General features: G+C 34.8%; 2 protein-coding genes across 4 annotated transcripts in view; both read left to right on the top strand.

Annotated features, from left to right (window-relative positions):
• Positions 1-12,737, top strand: part of LOC127509398 (interferon-induced protein 44-like) — a 66,985-nt gene extending 54,248 nt beyond the window's left edge. Inside the window, exons 1-8 of one of the 3 annotated variants that reach the window (XM_051888070.1) lie at positions 8,209-8,627; positions 8,772-8,789; positions 8,927-8,960; positions 10,404-10,608; positions 10,769-10,915; positions 11,011-11,182; positions 11,530-11,630; positions 11,759-12,737. In XM_051888070.1, the coding sequence (XP_051744030.1) occupies positions 8,567-8,627; positions 8,772-8,789; positions 8,927-8,960; positions 10,404-10,608; positions 10,769-10,915; positions 11,011-11,182; positions 11,530-11,630; positions 11,759-11,929 (909 nt within the window). In that variant the 5' untranslated portion in view covers positions 8,209-8,566 and the 3' untranslated portion in view covers positions 11,930-12,737. Of the gene's footprint in view, positions 1-8,208; positions 8,628-8,771; positions 8,790-8,926; positions 8,961-10,403; positions 10,609-10,768; positions 10,916-11,010; positions 11,183-11,529; positions 11,631-11,758 lie in introns of those variants that run through there. The other 2 variants (XM_051888088.1, XM_051888079.1) reach the window with 2 other exon arrangements.
• Positions 315-6,321, top strand: LOC127511483 (interferon-induced protein 44-like). Its single transcript, XM_051892314.1, has 6 exons — positions 315-321; positions 3,211-3,443; positions 3,604-3,750; positions 3,846-4,017; positions 4,798-4,898; positions 5,030-6,321. Exons 1-6 carry the CDS (start codon positions 315-317, stop codon positions 5,198-5,200), a joined length of 831 nt encoding a protein of 276 aa, XP_051748274.1. The 3' UTR covers positions 5,201-6,321.
• Positions 12,738-18,064: the final 5,327 nt, after the last annotated feature.

Raw genomic sequence — 18,064 nt, 5'->3', positions numbered from 1 at the left:
TTTAACAATCAGTTCATTCAATAACAAACAATGCAAGATACATGTTTCAAATCACCCTTGTTGCTGAAATAATTAAAGTAATACAGGCTACAGATGCCACATTAGCAAAATATAAAATACACTTACATTATCTAACTTACGTAATATAAAATCCATAATGTTTGTAATAGTATCTATTCAGTGTGTTATCAAAAGGTGTGATAAAGTTATAAAATGGCAATGAGGTTTTGTGTTAGAACAGAGTTTGCTGCCAATACAATAAATGTTCGCACTGCACCATATGACTGAATTTATCCTATAGTTGACCTTTACAGATGAAGGGTGAGTTACAGTAATGCGGCAGTAACGTAGGGAATACCATGACCACACACACGCACACACATTGATTATAATCTAAGATAAATTGCTAAAAATTAAAAAAAAAAAAAAAAATCCATTGCTTTTGGTTATCTGTATCAGAAATTGCAAACAAAGTAGAAATTATATCTATAGAATCTGTATCAATAGAAATATATAGATGTACCTAATGATTCATTGATTAACCATTAAGATCAGTTGGATTAAATAATAGACATATGTATTAAATTGAGCGAAAAGTGATGCAAATGAAAAGTTTGATAGTATGAGCATTATGAAAGGCATTTACAGTGAATGAAACATTTACATGAAATACTTATTTAGTGTAGTGAAAAGGATACTTTGTGATTTTGTGTATTGTACTAATACAATTGAAAACATCCTGAAATGTTTGAAAAAGTGCACTTTTGATGGTCTGCTGTGATATTAGTACTAAGAGTTTAGAAAATTTACCAATTGCTTATGAAAACTGCACCAAAACAAACTGTAGGTTCATTCTGTTCGGTTTATAAGCTGTCATATGAGACCAAACATGATAAATACTATGTAGTTGAAAGCACATATGTCATGTAAAGCAAATGGTACAGATGTGTCATTGAGGTTTAAACGACCCTGTCTCTCAAGTGTCCCAACAGTCCTCAATCAGCATATTGATGAATCCCTTGCACTAGATATGCATTAGCATACTGTGATGATGAAGACCATTGTGCCACGTTTAATTCACATGTATACTTTTAAAGGGATTTCTGAAGTACTAGGGCATTAAATAGTTCTACCCATTTTCACTCAGCCCTACATACAGGTGCATCTCAATAAATTAGAATATCATAAAAAAAATCTTTATTACACATAAAATAAAATATTTCCAGACTTTTTTTGTTTTCATTTTGATGATTACAGCTTGCTGCTCATCAAAATAAAATAAAAAATCAGTATCTCAAATTATTAGAATATTTAATTTCAAGTTCTATTAAATGACCATTCTCATAAATACTGGGTTTAGGTCAGTAATCCCAACAGCAGTCATGGGGAAGTCTGCTGACTTGACAGTTGTCCAGAAGACGATCATCAAGACCCTCTACAATCAGGGTAAGCCACAGAGGGTCATTGCTGAAAGAGCTGGCTGTTCACAGAGTGCTGTGCCAAAGCATATTCATGGAAAGTTGACTGGAAGGAAAAAGTGTGGTAGGAAAAGGTGTACAAGTGAAAGGAATGACCGCAGGCTTGAGAAGATTGCAAGGCGAAGCCGATTTAAGAACTTAGGAGAGCTTCAAAAGGAGTGGACTGAAGCTGGAGTCAGTGCATCAAGAGCCACCACACACAGACGTCTTCAGGAAATGGGCTACAACTGTCACACTCCACGTACCAAGCCACTTCTGAACCAAAGACAACGTCAGAAGCGTCTTACCTGGGCTAAGGAGAAAAAGAACTGGACTGTTGCTCCTCTTTCAGATGAAAGTAAATTTTGCATTTCATTTGGAAATCAAGGTCCCAGAGTCTGGAGGAAGAGTGGAAAGGCACAGAAACCATGTTGCTTGAAGTCCAATGTGAAGTTTCCACAGTCAGTGATGATTTGGGCTGCCATGTCATCTGCTGGTGTTGGTCCACTGTGTTTTCTGAAGTTCACAGTCATGCAGCCATCTACCAGGAAATTTTAGAGCACTTCATGCTTCTTTCTGCTGACAAGCTTTATGGAGATGCTGATTTCATTTTCCAGCAGGATTTGGCACCTGCCCACACTGCCAAAGGTATCAAAAGCTGGTTCAATGACCATGGTGTTACTGTGCTTGATTGGCCAGCAAACTCACCTGACCTGAACCCCATAGAGAATCTATGGGATATTGTCAAGAGGAAGATGAGAAACACCAGACCCAACAATGCAGATGACCTGAAGGTCGCTATCAAAGCAACCTGAGCTTCCATTACACCTGAGCAGTGCCACAGGCTGATTGCCTCCATGCCACGCCACATTGATGCAGTAAATCATGCAAAAGGAGGCCCAACCAAGTATTGAGTGCATAGAAATGAACATACTTTTCAAAAACTTATTTATTGAGATAGTGAATTGGCCGGTTTTTGTTAAATGTGAGCCAAAATCATCACAATTAAAAGAACCAAAGACTTAAAGTACTTCAGTCTGTGCATTGAATTTATTTAATACACGAGTTCCACAATTTGAGTTGAATTACAGAAAATAAATGAACTTTTCCATGAAATTCTAATTTATTGAGATGCACCTGTATGTGTTGAATAAAATTTATATATCGGCTGTTGAACAGACACACACATGAAAGAGTGAGACTGAAACATCCAGAGTACAACATTTTCTCACACCCACCCACACTCTTACACAGACAGAGAAAGTGAAATTAATGCTTATGGCTGTAAGCATAATGAAATAACTGCAAAAATGACGATTCAAAACTATTATTATTATTATATATACACCAAACTTTTTTAAATAATATTTGGATCAAATGTATATTTTCTAAGCAGAAAGTCTAGAATTCTTTCACAGCGAGTGGACGCAGAACACTTCTGCCATCTACTGGCCATTATTGTCATAACACGATTTTGACCTGATATGAAGTTATTTTTCTTTTTTCACCAAATGGCAGCAGTTTGGCCCACAAGCATGATAAATTATCTTTTTTTTTTTTTTAACTTGTTTCACCAAGTGTAGATTTCTGTAGTGAAGTTCAGAAAGTTTGCATACTTGCTTATGAAATTTACATAAGATCTAAATAAGGTTATATAGCATTATATCATTTCATTAAAAAAAGTGTAGTGTTGTTATTCCAAATATAGGCAGTAAGACTATAGAACAAATCTGCTTCAAGTGAAGTTCTGTAGGACACAAAATTTTATTTTGTTTTGACAGACAGAAAGAAGCTCTGAAAGAAAAGCTGGAAAACTTCTCTCCGAGTGATTCAGATGTAAACCACATCAAGATCCTGGTAGCTGGACAAGTTGGAGCAGGAATGTCCAGCTTTATCAACTCCATCGATAGTGTCTTTCAAGGACGGATCTCCTCTAGAGCGTTAGTTAGTTCAGCTGCTGGTGACAGTCGTAGTTTCACACAAAAAGTAGGTATTTGTCACCTATACAGTAGTTGTGTGTTTTTATCCAAAAGACCCATAAATGTCATTTGACCCACTGTATTAAGCATTTTAGCTAATCATATGAAGATTTCTTCGAAATTGTTCACAAATATTTGTGCTTCTATATTTTGGTTTTCATTTGTAGCTCAAAGGATTCACCATCAGAAGTGGGGAAAAATCTTTGCCCTTCGTCTTCATGGACACAATGGGTTTACAACCTCCTGCGTTGGCCGGGTCACAAACAGATGACATTATCAATGCTCTGTTTGGCCATGTGAAGGACGGCTATAAAGTAATAAACCACTACATTATTATTTTAACATAATGTTTGTGTGTGTGCAATAAGTTTGACGTTTAACAAATTTTGCTGAATTTCCCATCTTTTAGTTCAACCAGGAGCAGGCACTCACTTATAAGGATGAACATTACACCAGTGACCCTACCCTCTCCGATCAGGCTTTCGGCCTGGTTTATGTCATAGCCGCAGATACAGTCCAATTCACAGATGATCGACTTATTGACAAGTTGAAGATCATCCGCAAGAGAATCAGTGATCAGGGTAAAACTGACACTGAATGTTTGATTTTTATTTTTATTCATGAGTTCACATACATTACATTACATGGGAGAGAGAAGTGGGCATAAAGTGGGTTGGGTTTGTGTGTGTTTTTCAGTGTGTAGGTGGACAAAATCCAGATACAGGCTGCATTGTAATGCCAAGTGCAAACAGGGAATGTCAGGCTCAACTTTTCTGCTTAATTATTTATGACCCAGGCAATGTGGGTCAGTTATGTAGATATGTATATACCTGCCACAAATGTGCCACAAATGTGCAAATATGCTTTGGCACAGCACTCTGTGAACAGCCAGCTCTTTCAGCAATGACCCTCTGTGGCTTACCCTCATTGTAGAGGGTCTTGATGATCGTCTTCTGGACAACTGTCAAGTCAGCAGACTTCCCCATGACTGCTGTTGGGATTACTGACCTAAACCCAGTATTTATGAGAATGGTCATTTAATAGAACTTGAAATTAAATATTCTAATAATTTGAGATACTGATTTTTTTTTTATTTTGATGAGCAGCAAGCTGTAATCATCAAAATGAAAACAAAAAAGTCTGGAAATATTTTATTTTATGTGTAATAAAGATTTTTTTTATGATATTCTAATTTATTGAGATGCACCTGTATGTAGGGCTGAGTGAAAATGGGTAGAACTATTTAATGCCCTAGTACTTCAGAAATCCCTTTAAAAGTATACATGTGAATTAAACGTGGCAGTTTTGTTGAGGAAAAAAATTGTTATAGAACCTTTACATTGCCTCTGCATTTGCTGTAGGGATTCCTCAAGTGGTTGTCATGACCAAAGTGGATAAAGCATGTCCGCTGGTCAACAAGGATCTAAGGAAGATCTACACTAGCAAGAAGATCAAAGAGAAGGTGTGTGATATCATCCAAAGACATACACGTGTTCCACTTTTACAAATTGCAATTACATATTGCCCAAGTTGATCTGATTTTGTCTAATAGCCGCATCTAATTTTCTGACCTAACATTCTGCTCCTGTCCAGATGGAGTTGTGCAGCGCCAAAATGGGTGTACCATTGTCAAACATCTTCCCAGTGAAGAACTACCATGAGGAGATTGACACAGACGATGACATTGATGTTCTGATACTAAAGGCACTTGAACAGATTGTTCAGATTGCAGATGATAGATTGTTGGACAGGGAAATCTACTGACAAAATCACATATATACAGTTATTAATGCATATAAATCACATCACAAAATCACAACATAACGTGCGAATGCATTTGGAGTGGGTCATTCTTTGAATTTTAGGAAGATCATGGATTAAAATGACTATAAAGAGGATTATGTTTTGTGTTTAGTTTTACAAATATATCTACAGTCGGGTTCAAAGTCAATGAAAATCTGGGATTCAAAATCTCATGTAAAGCTGAAAATTAATAGAAAGATTCAGAATTTGAAAATTGTTTGTTATGATGATCAATATGATTTCTGTGTGAACTATCCCTTTAAGCTAGCCATTCCTGCATCACATTGAATACTCAACTGCTAACTTAAGTTATTGTATTATTCTCTGGTATTTTAATATCTCATCTATATGAACTGAAGGAACGTGCAAAATCAAGTCAGATTTAGAGGAACAACAAGCGGAAATGCAGGAAAATTACTGTTTTCAGTAACTGTTTTTCAATCATTTTCTTATCCCAATTTTTATTTATTTATTTATTTATTTATTTATTTTGCGGTAGTGCATTCTCCTCTGTTTGTCCCGTCTGTCTTGTCATTGTTTGTGTTGTGCTTGAGCACATGGCTCTGTCTATGTTTGTGTTGGCCATGTGCTCCTCTCGTCCCGCCTCCTTGTTTCCAATTACCACGCCCTCGTTTAGTCCTTGTCACCTGTTCCTCATGGTCTCATCTCCCTTTATATTGTGCTCTCTTTCCTTCATGTTTTGCCAGTTCGTTAAACACTGTGTCACTGTGGTGCTCTGTGTTACCTAGTACTTTTCTTGTTGTAGTTATATGTTTTATGGTATTTATTAAAGTTACTTGTTTAGAATGAAAAAAAAAAAAAAAAAAAAAAAAATAGATAGTCTTGTCCTGTCCAGCCTTTTGTCTTAATGTATACTATCTATTATTTTGTGTCTTCAGCTTTTACTTTAGTTCTTAATTTACTTGAGTTGGTTTTCATTTATTTTACTTTAGTAATTAGTCTTTATTATTTTACTAGTTCTCTAATTTATTCCTAGCTTTAATTTTCTGTCTTCTCTTTATTAAGCTTACTACTTTAGTAGTAGTTCTAGTCTTTGCTTCGCATTGGTTTCTGCTATCAGTCTTGTCGTGTAGTGTCTTAAATAAATCTGATTTATACTCGACGCGTCCGCAAGTTCGCTTGGGTGCGCGCGACAAAAGTGATGCGCGCTAAATCATTTCGCGTGGCGGTGTGCACGTCAAAAGCTGGATTTATATAGCGAGTCAGACGTACACAATTTTTATACATTTCTCTTATTTCTGTCGTCGCCACATCGCCGTCAGGTATAATTCTTGCCGTGACGTCGCCGCCGGTTTGTTGTCTGCCGTCTCTATCAATCCCATTCAAAAATCTACACGGATTGACGGCGACAGAAGGGTAGACTGTTCCTTCTCATTCTCCTGGTTAATCAAAAATCTGGCACGATCGACAGCTCATAGATTTATACTTTCGCCTGGCTCCGCACTGACTGCGCGCGCATCTCCCCAAACGGACGAGACATTTATACTTGACGCGCTCGCCGTTGTTCTATTCTTTGAAACGACAGGGGAAGACTCGGAGAAATTGTTCTCTAGATCAGGGGTTCCCTAAACTTTTCAGCCCACGACCCCCAAAATAAAGATGACTCACGACCCCCAATATCCTCGGAGGTGTTTAATATACAAACGCCTGTTTCACACATACTCTGCAGTGCATATTTTTTTTCCGTGCCCATGTTAACGGATTAGAGCGTTCACGCTGCATGCGGATGCGGTCCAGCAGTGCGTTCCAGGAGCGGTGCGTCTGCAGCAGTGCAGTGATCATTACGCACAGTCTATTTTTTGCTGAATTAAAACGAAAGCGCATTGTTCGCATTAGAATAAACATTGACGCGAAAAACTAGTAATTTAACCATAGATGCATATAATTTAAAGTCTCTGTTACACAGTCAAGACATGTTTTTTTGCCTCGGGTAAAGCAAGGAAAATGACACTTTACCAGGCATTTAGGTGATCAAGGAGACATAAGGGATAGCACTCGTCTCTTCGTGAAAGTGGAAAAACAAATGATCTTTATGACATGAGGGATTTCTTGTAAAAAGATTGAAAAGGAAAGAAAAGATGAGCGTCGCTTGTTTTGGTCTATTTTAAGTTTTAATTTAAAATGTTTGTGATTTTAACGTAAAGCTTATGTTTAAATGTTTTGCCACTTGCGTGAGCAAAGTAGCCTAATATATAAACATAAAGTAATGAAATGAATAAAACGTTTGAATGTAGTGCGTTTAAACGTGAAATATAGTGTAAACAAAGAGAATCGCAATGCTGACAAGCCATGTTCAGTAACAACTTTTGGATTTGAAATAAAAATAAGTAAATATTATTTCTTAATACAGCGCTTTTTCCTAATCAAAAATAAATATGATTATCTTATCCATTTCTGATAATTCCAGGTTACGCAGGTTGTTTACACGTTTAACTCGTGGCCATGAGAAATAGATAGCCTATTGTTCTCTCAACATAGTGAAGTCGTGGCCACATGAAAAATATATCGTTCCCTCAACATATGATCTCGTGGCCACGACATAAGGATGTCGTTATCTCGACAAAATTATCTTGGCCATCTTGTTCCCACGAATTAATATCTTGTGGCCACGACATTTTATCACGTTCCCACGGGTTTATATGTCGTGGACACGACAAAACTAAGTGAACCGAACATGTCTCCTCCCGGTCACCGTAGGCTTGCTTTATCCAGCCGAGAAACATACCCTGCGTCTCCCTAGCTTCCGAGGTCGTGAATCAGTATATCGTGTAAATGAATGTGGCCGACTCCCTGATCAGTGCCCTGACTACTGAACTAGGGAGCTGATTGAGATGCACGCATAGTTTGCATATCATCTGGCCATACTGCGGTGGGATGTTTCGACGTTCAGTTGAGACAAGAACAGCGCAATGCGGGAGGGCTCGTGCTGCTTAGATACAATGACAGAGAGTTCGTGTTTTAAAGAGAAACAGACACTGAAATAAATAAATCTCTGTTCTCTCAGCCATCTCTGATGTAGCCTATAATCAGCATGAACTTTTAAGATCATATAACTGTATTTCGTTTTAATAAATTTGCAAAGTTATCAACAAATCAGTTTTTTGCTTTGTCATTATGGGTCTGATGTGAAAAGAACAAGAATGGGTGTGGGCATATTTAATTATGTAGCCTATATGTGAAAGTGAAACTTAAAAATAGAGCTATATAACGGTTCTGGTGTAGGTCTGCTTGAAGTGAGATACAAGTCAACTGTGTTCCAGGACAGAGCTGATGTAAATATATCGAAGGGGGAAAAACAAACAAAAAATGGGAGGATCAGAATCAAAGCCAATACAACAAGAAGTGCATCAACCAAAACCAAATCCAGGTAAGAGGGTCTTTCTTCCATATAATTGTTTTATATGTATTTATATACAGAACACATGTGTACACACCATAGATACATTCTCAGAGAGATACTACCAAATTATTGTTATTGCAACTTAATTGCTATTGCTGTGTTTTCCCTTAGAACCGAAACCAAATCCAGGTGAAAGGGTCTTTCTTCCATATGATTTTCTATATATATTTATATACAGATCACATATGTACACACCATAGATGCATTCTCAGAGAGATACTACCAAATTATTGTTATTGTAACTTAATTGCTATGTTTTCTCTTAGAACTGGATGAACCATGGAGGAAATTTGACTGGGGGTAAGCTATTCATGTACATAAGCTTTTCTGTCTACTTTATTCTGTGTTTATGTGCAGACTGTGTCTTATCTGTGTGCATAGCAGTCAAAACACTGATCTGTTTAAATAAAAGTGCAAATACTGTGTAAGATAAGAATTTTATTTCCCTGTATATTATTACTGGTATCTCTCCCGATACATTTTACAAACTAGAATTATTGGGTGTAGTTGAAGGACCACAGTCTTGTGCATGACAATATATCTGAAGTAATTCTGCTCAAGTCGTCTGTTGTAGCTTCAGAAAGGCATTTTATCACAACATTTTACTTGGTGAAAATTACCCATTTTATCCTCAATATTGGCATTGAAACTATCATGTGATTTGGTAACAGTAAGTGATATAAATCGTTTCATTCAGCTGGCCATGCCTTATGTTTTGAGTTCAACATTTAATTTTATTTATTTGTTTGTTTTATTTTAAAATAAATTTAATAAAAGTAATAATCGAACATACTAGCCTAATAAATGATGAATATGCGGATATAAAAGTGGTTTCCTCATTTTGAACCTTTTTAGATATGCAATCTGAAAAATAAAAACTGGACTTCATTTGATGAGTCTAAGTGGTCATTAAAGTCTCTTCTTGGCCGTTCGCAGTCAAAATTGACCGACCACAGAAAATGAAAGACGATAAAAGCAGAGCATTTATTTTTTATTTATTTTTTTTGAATATGTGTTGAATAAAATTTATATATCAGCCGCAATTTTGAAAAAAGACACACAGAAATGAAGGAGTGAGACTTCCAGAGTACATCATTTTCTCACACCCACCCCCACACACTTAGACAGAGAAAGTGAAATTAATTTATGGCTGTAAGCATCACTGCAAAAAAAAGACGCTTCAAAACTATCACTATTATATAAACACCAAACATTAAAAAAAAAATACATAATTTAAAAAATGTTATAAATAATGTTAAATAATAGTTGGATCATTTCAAAATAAATATTCAAATGTATATTTTCTTAGCAGAAAGTCTAGAATTCTTTCACAGCGGGTGGACGCAGAACACTTCTGCCATCTACTGGCCAGTATTTTCATAACACGATTTTGACCTGACATGAAGTTATTTTTATTTTTTTCACTAGATAGCAGCAGCTTGGCCCACAAACATTATAAATTCTCATATTTAACTTTTACATTTTAACTCGTTTCACCAAGCGTAGATTTATGTAGTAAAGTTCCAAAAATGTGCATACTTGCTTATACAAGCAGTGTGGAAATAGAGAAATTTACATAAGATCTAAATAAGGTTATATAGCATTATATCATTTCATTAAAAAAAGTGTAGTGTTGTAATGTTATTCCAGATACAGACAGTAAGACTCCATTGTGCCACAAAGAAAACAAATCTGCTTCAAGTGAAGTTCTGTAGGACACAAAATTGTATTTTGTTTTGACAGACAGAAAGAAGCTCTGAAAGAAAAGCTGGAAAACTTCTCTCTGAGTGATCCAGATGTAAACCACATCAAGATCCTGGTAGCTGGACAAGTTGGAGCAGGAAAGTCCAGCTTTATCAACTCCATCGATAGTGTCTTTCAAGGACGGATCTGCTCTAGAGCGTTAGTTAATACAGCTGCTGGTGACAGTCGTAGTTTCACACAAAAGGTATTTGTCACCTATACAGTAGTTGCATGTTTTTTCTAAAAGACCCATAAATGTCAGTTGACCCACTCTTGTGCATTAAGCATTTTAGCTAATCATATGAATATTTCTTAGAAGTTGTTCACAAATATTTGTGCTTCTATATTTTGGTCTTCATTTGTAGCTCAAAGGATTCCCCATCAGAAGTGGGAGAAAATCTTTGCCTTTCGTCTTCAAGGATATAATGGGCTTAGAAGCTGCTGCGTTGGCTGGGTCACAAACAGATGACATCATCAATGCTGTGTTTGGCCATGTGAAGGACGGCTATAAAGTAATAAACCACTACATTATTATTTTAACATAATGTTTGTGTGTGTGCAATAAGTTTGACGTTTAACAAATTTTGCTGAATTTCCCATCTTTTAGTTCAACCAGGAGCAGGCACTCACTTATAAGGATCAGCATTACACCAGTGACCCTACCCTCTCCGATCAGGCTTTCTGCCTGGTTTATGTCATAGCTGCAGATACAGTCCAACTCACAGATGATAAACTTATTGACAAGTTGAAGATCATCCGCAAGAGAATCAATGATCAGGGTAAAACTGACAATGAATGTTTGATTTCGATTTTCATGAGTTTACATACATTACATTACATTATATAAGAGAGAAGTGGGCATAAAGTGGGTTGGGTTTGTGTGTGTTTTTCAGTGTGTAGGTGGACAAAATCCAGATACAGGCTCCATTGTAATGCCAAGTGCAAACAGGGCATGTCAGGCTCACCTTTTCTGCTTAATTATTTATATGACCAGACAATGTACAGTATGTGGGTCAGTTATGTAGATATGTAAATACCTTTCAACAAACTGCCACAAATGTGCTCAATTTTGTTGAGAAAAAAATATGGTTATAGAGCCTTTACATTGCCTCTGCATTTGCTGTAGGGATTCCTCAAGTGATTATCATGACCAAAGTGGATGAAGCATGTCCGCTGGTCAACAAGGATCTAAGGAAGATCTACACTAGCAAGAAGATCAAAGAGAAGGTATGTGATATCATCCAAAGACATACACGTGTTTTACTACAAATTTCAAGTACATATTGCCCATGTTGATTTGATTTTGTCTAACAGCCACATCTAATTTTCTGACCTAACATTCTGCTTCTGTCCAGATGGAGTTGTGCAGCACCAAAGTAGGTGTGCCATTGTCAAACATCTTCCCAGTGAAGAACTACCACGAGGAGATTGACACAGAGGATGACATTGATGTTCTGATACTAAAGGCACTTGAACAGATTGTTCAGATTGCAGATGATAGATTGTTGGACAGGGAAATCTACTGACAAAATCACATATATACAGTTATTAATGCATATAAATCACATCATAAAATCACATATAATGCATTTGAAGTGGGTCATTCTTTGAATTTCTTTATCAGAGGAACATAATTTTAGGAAGATTGTGAATTAAAATGACTATAAAGAGGATTATGTTTTGTGTTTAGTTTTACAAATATATCTACAGTCAGGGTTCAAAGTCAATGAAAATCTGGGACTCAAAACTAATGTAAACCTGGAAATTAATAGAAAGATTCAGAAATTGAAAATTGTTTAGGAAAAGTTATGTAAAATATTTCTACATTTAACAACATTAAAACTATTAAAATATATAAATAAATAATATGGGACTTTGTGTTTTAGATTCTTCAAAACATGAACAAAATAACTTTTGCTTATTGAGATCTGATGAATAAATCCTATTTAATCTTGAATTGTTCATTTTTCTTTGACCATACATGTATTCAGCCTGTACTAAAACCGTGAATTGGGGTATCTGGAGCAATGGGTATTCAGATTGAGAGAAAGCATAACTTTCTAGAAATTCATGTTGAAATATATTCTCCTCTTGGCATTTCACCTCTGTGAATATCAACAATGAATATTGTTGATGTGACAAATTGCTTATATGCTCCTCTGAGATGCTGTGGATAAAAGTGCATGCTAAATGCATAAATATAAAATGCGTAACTGTAAATTGAAATTGAGGAAGATAAACAGCTATGAGGATTTTAGTCCGTGGCTTTGACAAGCATGGAGATGCCTCAGTGCACTGAATAAACTGCTTAATAAACTGCTTATTACAAATTGACTATTTATGTGCTGGATCTTTTTTTTTTTTTTTTTTTTTTAGCCGGATGTATGAATTTTTGAGTGAATATTTTGGGTGTGCTCATAAAAATAGCTGTTTTATAATAACTGATTTACAGTAGGTTGTAGCTTACATCTTTAAACTGTAAATATGAAAAAAAAAAAGTATTAAATTATACAAACTAAACTATGATGGACAGTTTTTATTGACTAAATAAATTCACTAAACTTTATATATTTGTTTTAATATGCATGTTTTCCTCTTCATACTTCCCCAATAGCAAAAGTCCTTTTTTTTTTTTTTTTTCAAAGAAGTCTTAACATTCATTCATATTTTACATTTGACAGAGGATTTCATTCGATGTGATTTACATTGCATTCAATGTTTACTATTTTATTAGTTCATGTCCTGCATCAAACTCAGCACATTTTGGCTGTGAGCGCAAAACAATGCCTGGGTAGGGAAATAAAATAAAGTGCCTTCTCTACTCTCCACCACAAAAGAAAAATGACACAGAATGTTTTGTTTATATGCTACTCTCTGTTTAGTGCCAGTAAGATTTGTAGCAGCAGATTCATATTCCGAACTAGAGGATGAAGTTCCATTACATCTCAGCCCAGCAGACAGAAAGGTCAAAAAGTAACAGTCAAAGTTATGAAGGCACAGATGGTTAAGAGCAGATGCTTTAGTAAAGCTGGGATTTAGAGCCGATGACCAGGTTAATTTTTTTTTTTTTTTAATTGAGAAAATTCACATGTGGCTTTGCATTTGAAGGGTCACAAGGATTTATGATGGGCATCAGTCATTCATTCACGATTGAGGGGACATTTCTGAGGGGGAAAAAATCCTCATTTTTAAATGTACATTATAAAAACACATACAGTAGTTTAGGTCCTGGATGCTGCTGATTGGTCAGACATGAAACAGAATATGTATATTACTGCACAGCACCCATAGAGAAGATCGATTTCAGTTGTCTGTAATATTGCATACAGTAATGATTTTCCACAAGGAATTAAGAAAAAAAACTTACTCTTCTAGTGTCTCCCAAGCAAGCAGCACAGCAACCTTAAAGAATAACATTGACACACTGATCATTTATACTAGTCATTTACAGTCAGCATGAAATCATAATCAACACTACACTTATTTTTACTGTTAATGATTCATAAGTGCATGTTTTCTGCTGACATCACTCAGACAGCTTAATGGATAATGTTAACTAATAGCCTAATTATTATTCAACCCTACTCTTCTCTTTGGGTTTTTAAAAATCAGGTGTTCATCTAAGTGGTCTAAGAGCTTAAAACTTACACATTTGGAATGGGAATCCACAAAAAAAAAAAAAAAAAAAAAAAAAAAATCAAGTTTCAATTTAGACTTTTGTTGCCCTATTCCAGTTTATTTTCAGAATCTCCATAGAGAAACTATAGTCCCCTCTGGCAGCTATCATATGCAGATTAATGTGATTTTTTTCCACAAGAGATCACCAGAGACACTATATGACTGTGCATGATTTTTTTAAGAGGCTTTCACTACAATTGGTAATGCAACTGATATAATATATATATATATATATATATATATATATATATATATATATATATATATATATATATATATATATTGATACAAGTCAACTGTGTTCCAGGACAGAGCTGATATAAATATATCAATGGGGGTAAAACAAACAATAATTGGAAACATCACACTCACAACCAGAGCATCAAACAAATCCAGGTGAGAGGGTCTTTCTTCCATATGATTACTCCACTACATATGTGATGAGTAATGCAATTACAAATTACATTTTTCATGGCACCTAACTTTTTCTGAAGCAGTTTGTTTTTGATATAAAGAAGCAATATTGCCATCTAAAGGCATTGAAGGTACTATATCTTGTGCATTTTGCCTTTACTCAACGGTAACACTTTATAATAACTACATGCTATGAAGCATTAGTTAAACATTCAAAAAGTCAATTCATCATTTATAAAGCATTAATAGACATTAGTAAGCAGTTTATAAATACACCTATAAATGCTTTGTTCCTGATTTACTAGCATATCTATAATGTGTTTAATAACTGTATTTTCATACTTTATTAATGATCAATTTATCATTTCTAAAATAAGTATGTTATTTACAAACCAGTTATTTAGGAGTTATCAGTGGTTCATAAAATCATTTAGGAAGTGAAGTAAATGATTAATAAACTATTTAAACATACATTTATACATATTATTATTTAGACATATAGTAATAGTTACTCAGTGTGTTAATAAATGCTTTATTAACACATATTTCTACTGTAATTCATGATTAATTCAGGTAGTTATAAAACATTTAGAAGTGGTCAGTTAACTATTGTTGTGAGCTCATCTAAAGTGAAGACCTTTTATGCCTCGTAAAGCTTTACAAAGGAGATAAAAAGTTATCTTCTGCACTGCTGTTCTCTAATGTTTTAAAGTTAGTACTGAGGTAGTTTTGACACTGAAATATTTTATTATATTATTATTGTTTTATAAAACTTTATTTGCTGCATTCTGTAATCCAGTGTTGGCAGTGATACATTTTTATTCAGCAATGTTTACAACTTACAGAAAGTTATTTTTATATGGGATTGCAAAGGCTTAGTTTCATTTAGTTTTCTGGAGGTGTACAGGAATTTTTATTTTCTGTGACATTGCAGTGGTTTATTTTTAATTTTATATCAAATTACCCTTCGTAAAGTTTCTATGTTCTGTATCCTTTAAATCTCCTTTATAAAAGCTTTACAAGGCATAAACAGTCCTCACTTTACAAAAATAGTTAACTGACACCTACTAAATGTTTTATAACTATCTGAATAATCATGAATTACAATAGGAATATGTGTTAATAAAGCATTTATTAAAACATTTATTAACTATTACTATATGTCTAAATAATAAGATGCATAAATGTACATTTAAATAGTTTATTAATAATTTACTTACACTTTCTAAATGATCTTATGAACCACTGACAACTCCTAAATAACTGGTTTGTAAATAATATAATACATACACTGTAAAAAAAAAAATCCTGTAAAAAAAACGGTAAAAAGTCTTCCAGACAGAATCCGTTAAATTACAGCAAATAACCATTTCACAAAATTACATGCAAAAACTGTAAAAATACAGAACAGACTTTACAGTCAAAATTCATTAAATTACAGTATATTACTGTGTATAATAATTTATTAAACAGTGGAAAAACTGATAAATTATGTCAAATTACATAGAAAACGACTAACTTTCAGGTTAATCTCTGTGAATTTAAGGTTTTTATGAGTTATTTTATAAAGCTGCTCTGTCCATCTACATTAATTTACTTTTAAAATATCGATTTTTTTCATGTACAATAACTAAGAAATTATTTATAAAAATGCAATTAGCACAAATTCAAAAACAAATATTTGCATATTTACAGTATTAATCTTTATTTTTACAGAACCACTCACAACTTCAATCAATCTCTAAATCTCTTCCAATCTCTTGGAAATACATACAAATATCAACCTTTAAAACCAATTCTGCTAAATTAACAAAATATAGTACAGAATACATTTAATGAAAGGAACAAACATGCACATTTACAGTATTAATCATTGTATTATAGGAAATGCAAGCTTACTATATCATTTTAGAACATGCAAAAATATCTACATTAAAAGACAATTGCTGTATTCCTTTATACTGTAATATTGCTGTTATTATTTTATACATATACAATTACACTTTATCCAAAGCGACTTACAAAGTAGGAGTACAATGGAAGCAACAATAAGTGCAGTGACAATTTCCAGCTAGTCTAGCACAGTATGCGTAGAAAGTTTTTTTTTTTTTTTAGTTAAACAGAAATAATGGGTCAAGTGTTCACAAAAAAAAAAATAAATAAATAAATAAATAAATAAATAAATAAATAAATAAATAAATGCATCTTTAGCAGTCTCTTTAAAATGGTTGGAGTTAGTCAAGATATTCCATCAGCATGGAACAGTCCAGGTAAAAGTCAGTGAAAGTGATTTTGAGCCTCTTTGGGATGGCACCACAAAGCGCTGTTCACCTTCAGAACGCAAGCTTCTGGATGGTGTATAAGTCTGAAACAGTGAGTTTAGGTACAGGGGTGCAGAGCCAGTTGTTGTTCTGTAAGCAAACATCAGTGCCTTGACTTTGATGCAAGTGGCCAAGAGAGCATTACAAGAGTTCTTTGTTTTGAATACGTAAAAATAATCTACAACAGTCATTTCAAATTGCCACACTTCCTGCTGCCAACAGGTGGCGCTTTGAGCGTAACTGAATATTGCAATGTAGATGTCTTCAGGCCAGGACTATTATCAAACATGTGAAGTTTGGAGCAGATCGGACATTGTATGCCAGAGTTACTACAACTTCCTGTTTCGTGGCGTTAAATACATACATTAGCACTTAGCCAAGTGTTTCATGATTTAACTTGTTTCTAGTATGTTTGGTACTTCGTGGCATATTGAAATGTGTTTCTGGGAGTGAATTAAAGTGTAAAGCATATGGTATTCCTGTTTCCAGCAGGTGGTGCTATGACTATGGCTGTGTCCGAAATCGCCCCCTATACCCTCATTCTCTATTCCCTACATTACTCCACTAATATAGTCCACTTGAAGGAGTGAATGAAACGAGTGAGTGAATTCGGACACTGAGTGTGCCGGAAGGGCTGCCGATTTCACATAGTTTGTGCTGTTGTTTAATAATCTTTTGAAATGTAGCAAACTGGCAGCTCCAGTAGTAATGAATATTTATGTTGAACTAGGATGTTCAAACCTTTTAAACGATTTAATGATCAATTAAAAAGGAATTTATATCTGTATGATAATGCTGGACCAGCGCGGTTTGGAAAATGAATGGATGATTGATTCAGCTGCGGGCGCCATCTCCTGGCGAGACGCGGGAATTCATGCAGCGCGCGACTCTCACAGTGCATTATGGGTATTCTCTAGCCGTTGAGCATGCATCGGTTGTACACTCGTTATTGCGGTGCATTGTGGGATTGAATGAGTGCACTCAACATCATCCGCTATGGTTTCGGACACCACTACAAATGGCTGTCCCCTCAAATAGTGCCCTATTTAAGGGTATGGGGGCGATTTCGGACACAGCCTATGACTATGAAAAAAGTTACCTAAAACAGGACTAACAAACAAAAATAGTAAAAGTACCAAAGAGCTACAAACTGAGGCAGCTATTCGCAGCGCCATCTTGTTGACAAAGTAAATATGCAGCCGATAAATTACATACTAAATATGCAATATATTATTATTAATTTTAATA

The sequence above is a fragment of the Ctenopharyngodon idella genome, chromosome 1 (assembly GCF_019924925.1).
Source record: "Ctenopharyngodon idella isolate HZGC_01 chromosome 1, HZGC01, whole genome shotgun sequence".
Classification (NCBI taxonomy): Eukaryota; Metazoa; Chordata; class Actinopteri; order Cypriniformes; family Xenocyprididae; genus Ctenopharyngodon; species Ctenopharyngodon idella.
Note: the sequence above shows the minus strand (reverse complement) of the source record. Positions and strands in the feature narration are given on the sequence as shown.

What these genes read in the sequence shown, in the direction of transcription:
- LOC127511483 (XM_051892314.1), top strand. An exon ending in GTCGTAGTTTCACACAAAAA is followed by an intron (nt 3,444 to 3,603) that starts GTAGGTATTTGT and finishes TTTCATTTGTAG; the next exon opens with CTCAAAGGATTCACCATCAG. An exon ending in CAAGAGAATCAGTGATCAGG is followed by an intron (nt 4,018 to 4,797) that starts GTAAAACTGACA and finishes CATTTGCTGTAG; the next exon opens with GGATTCCTCAAGTGGTTGTC.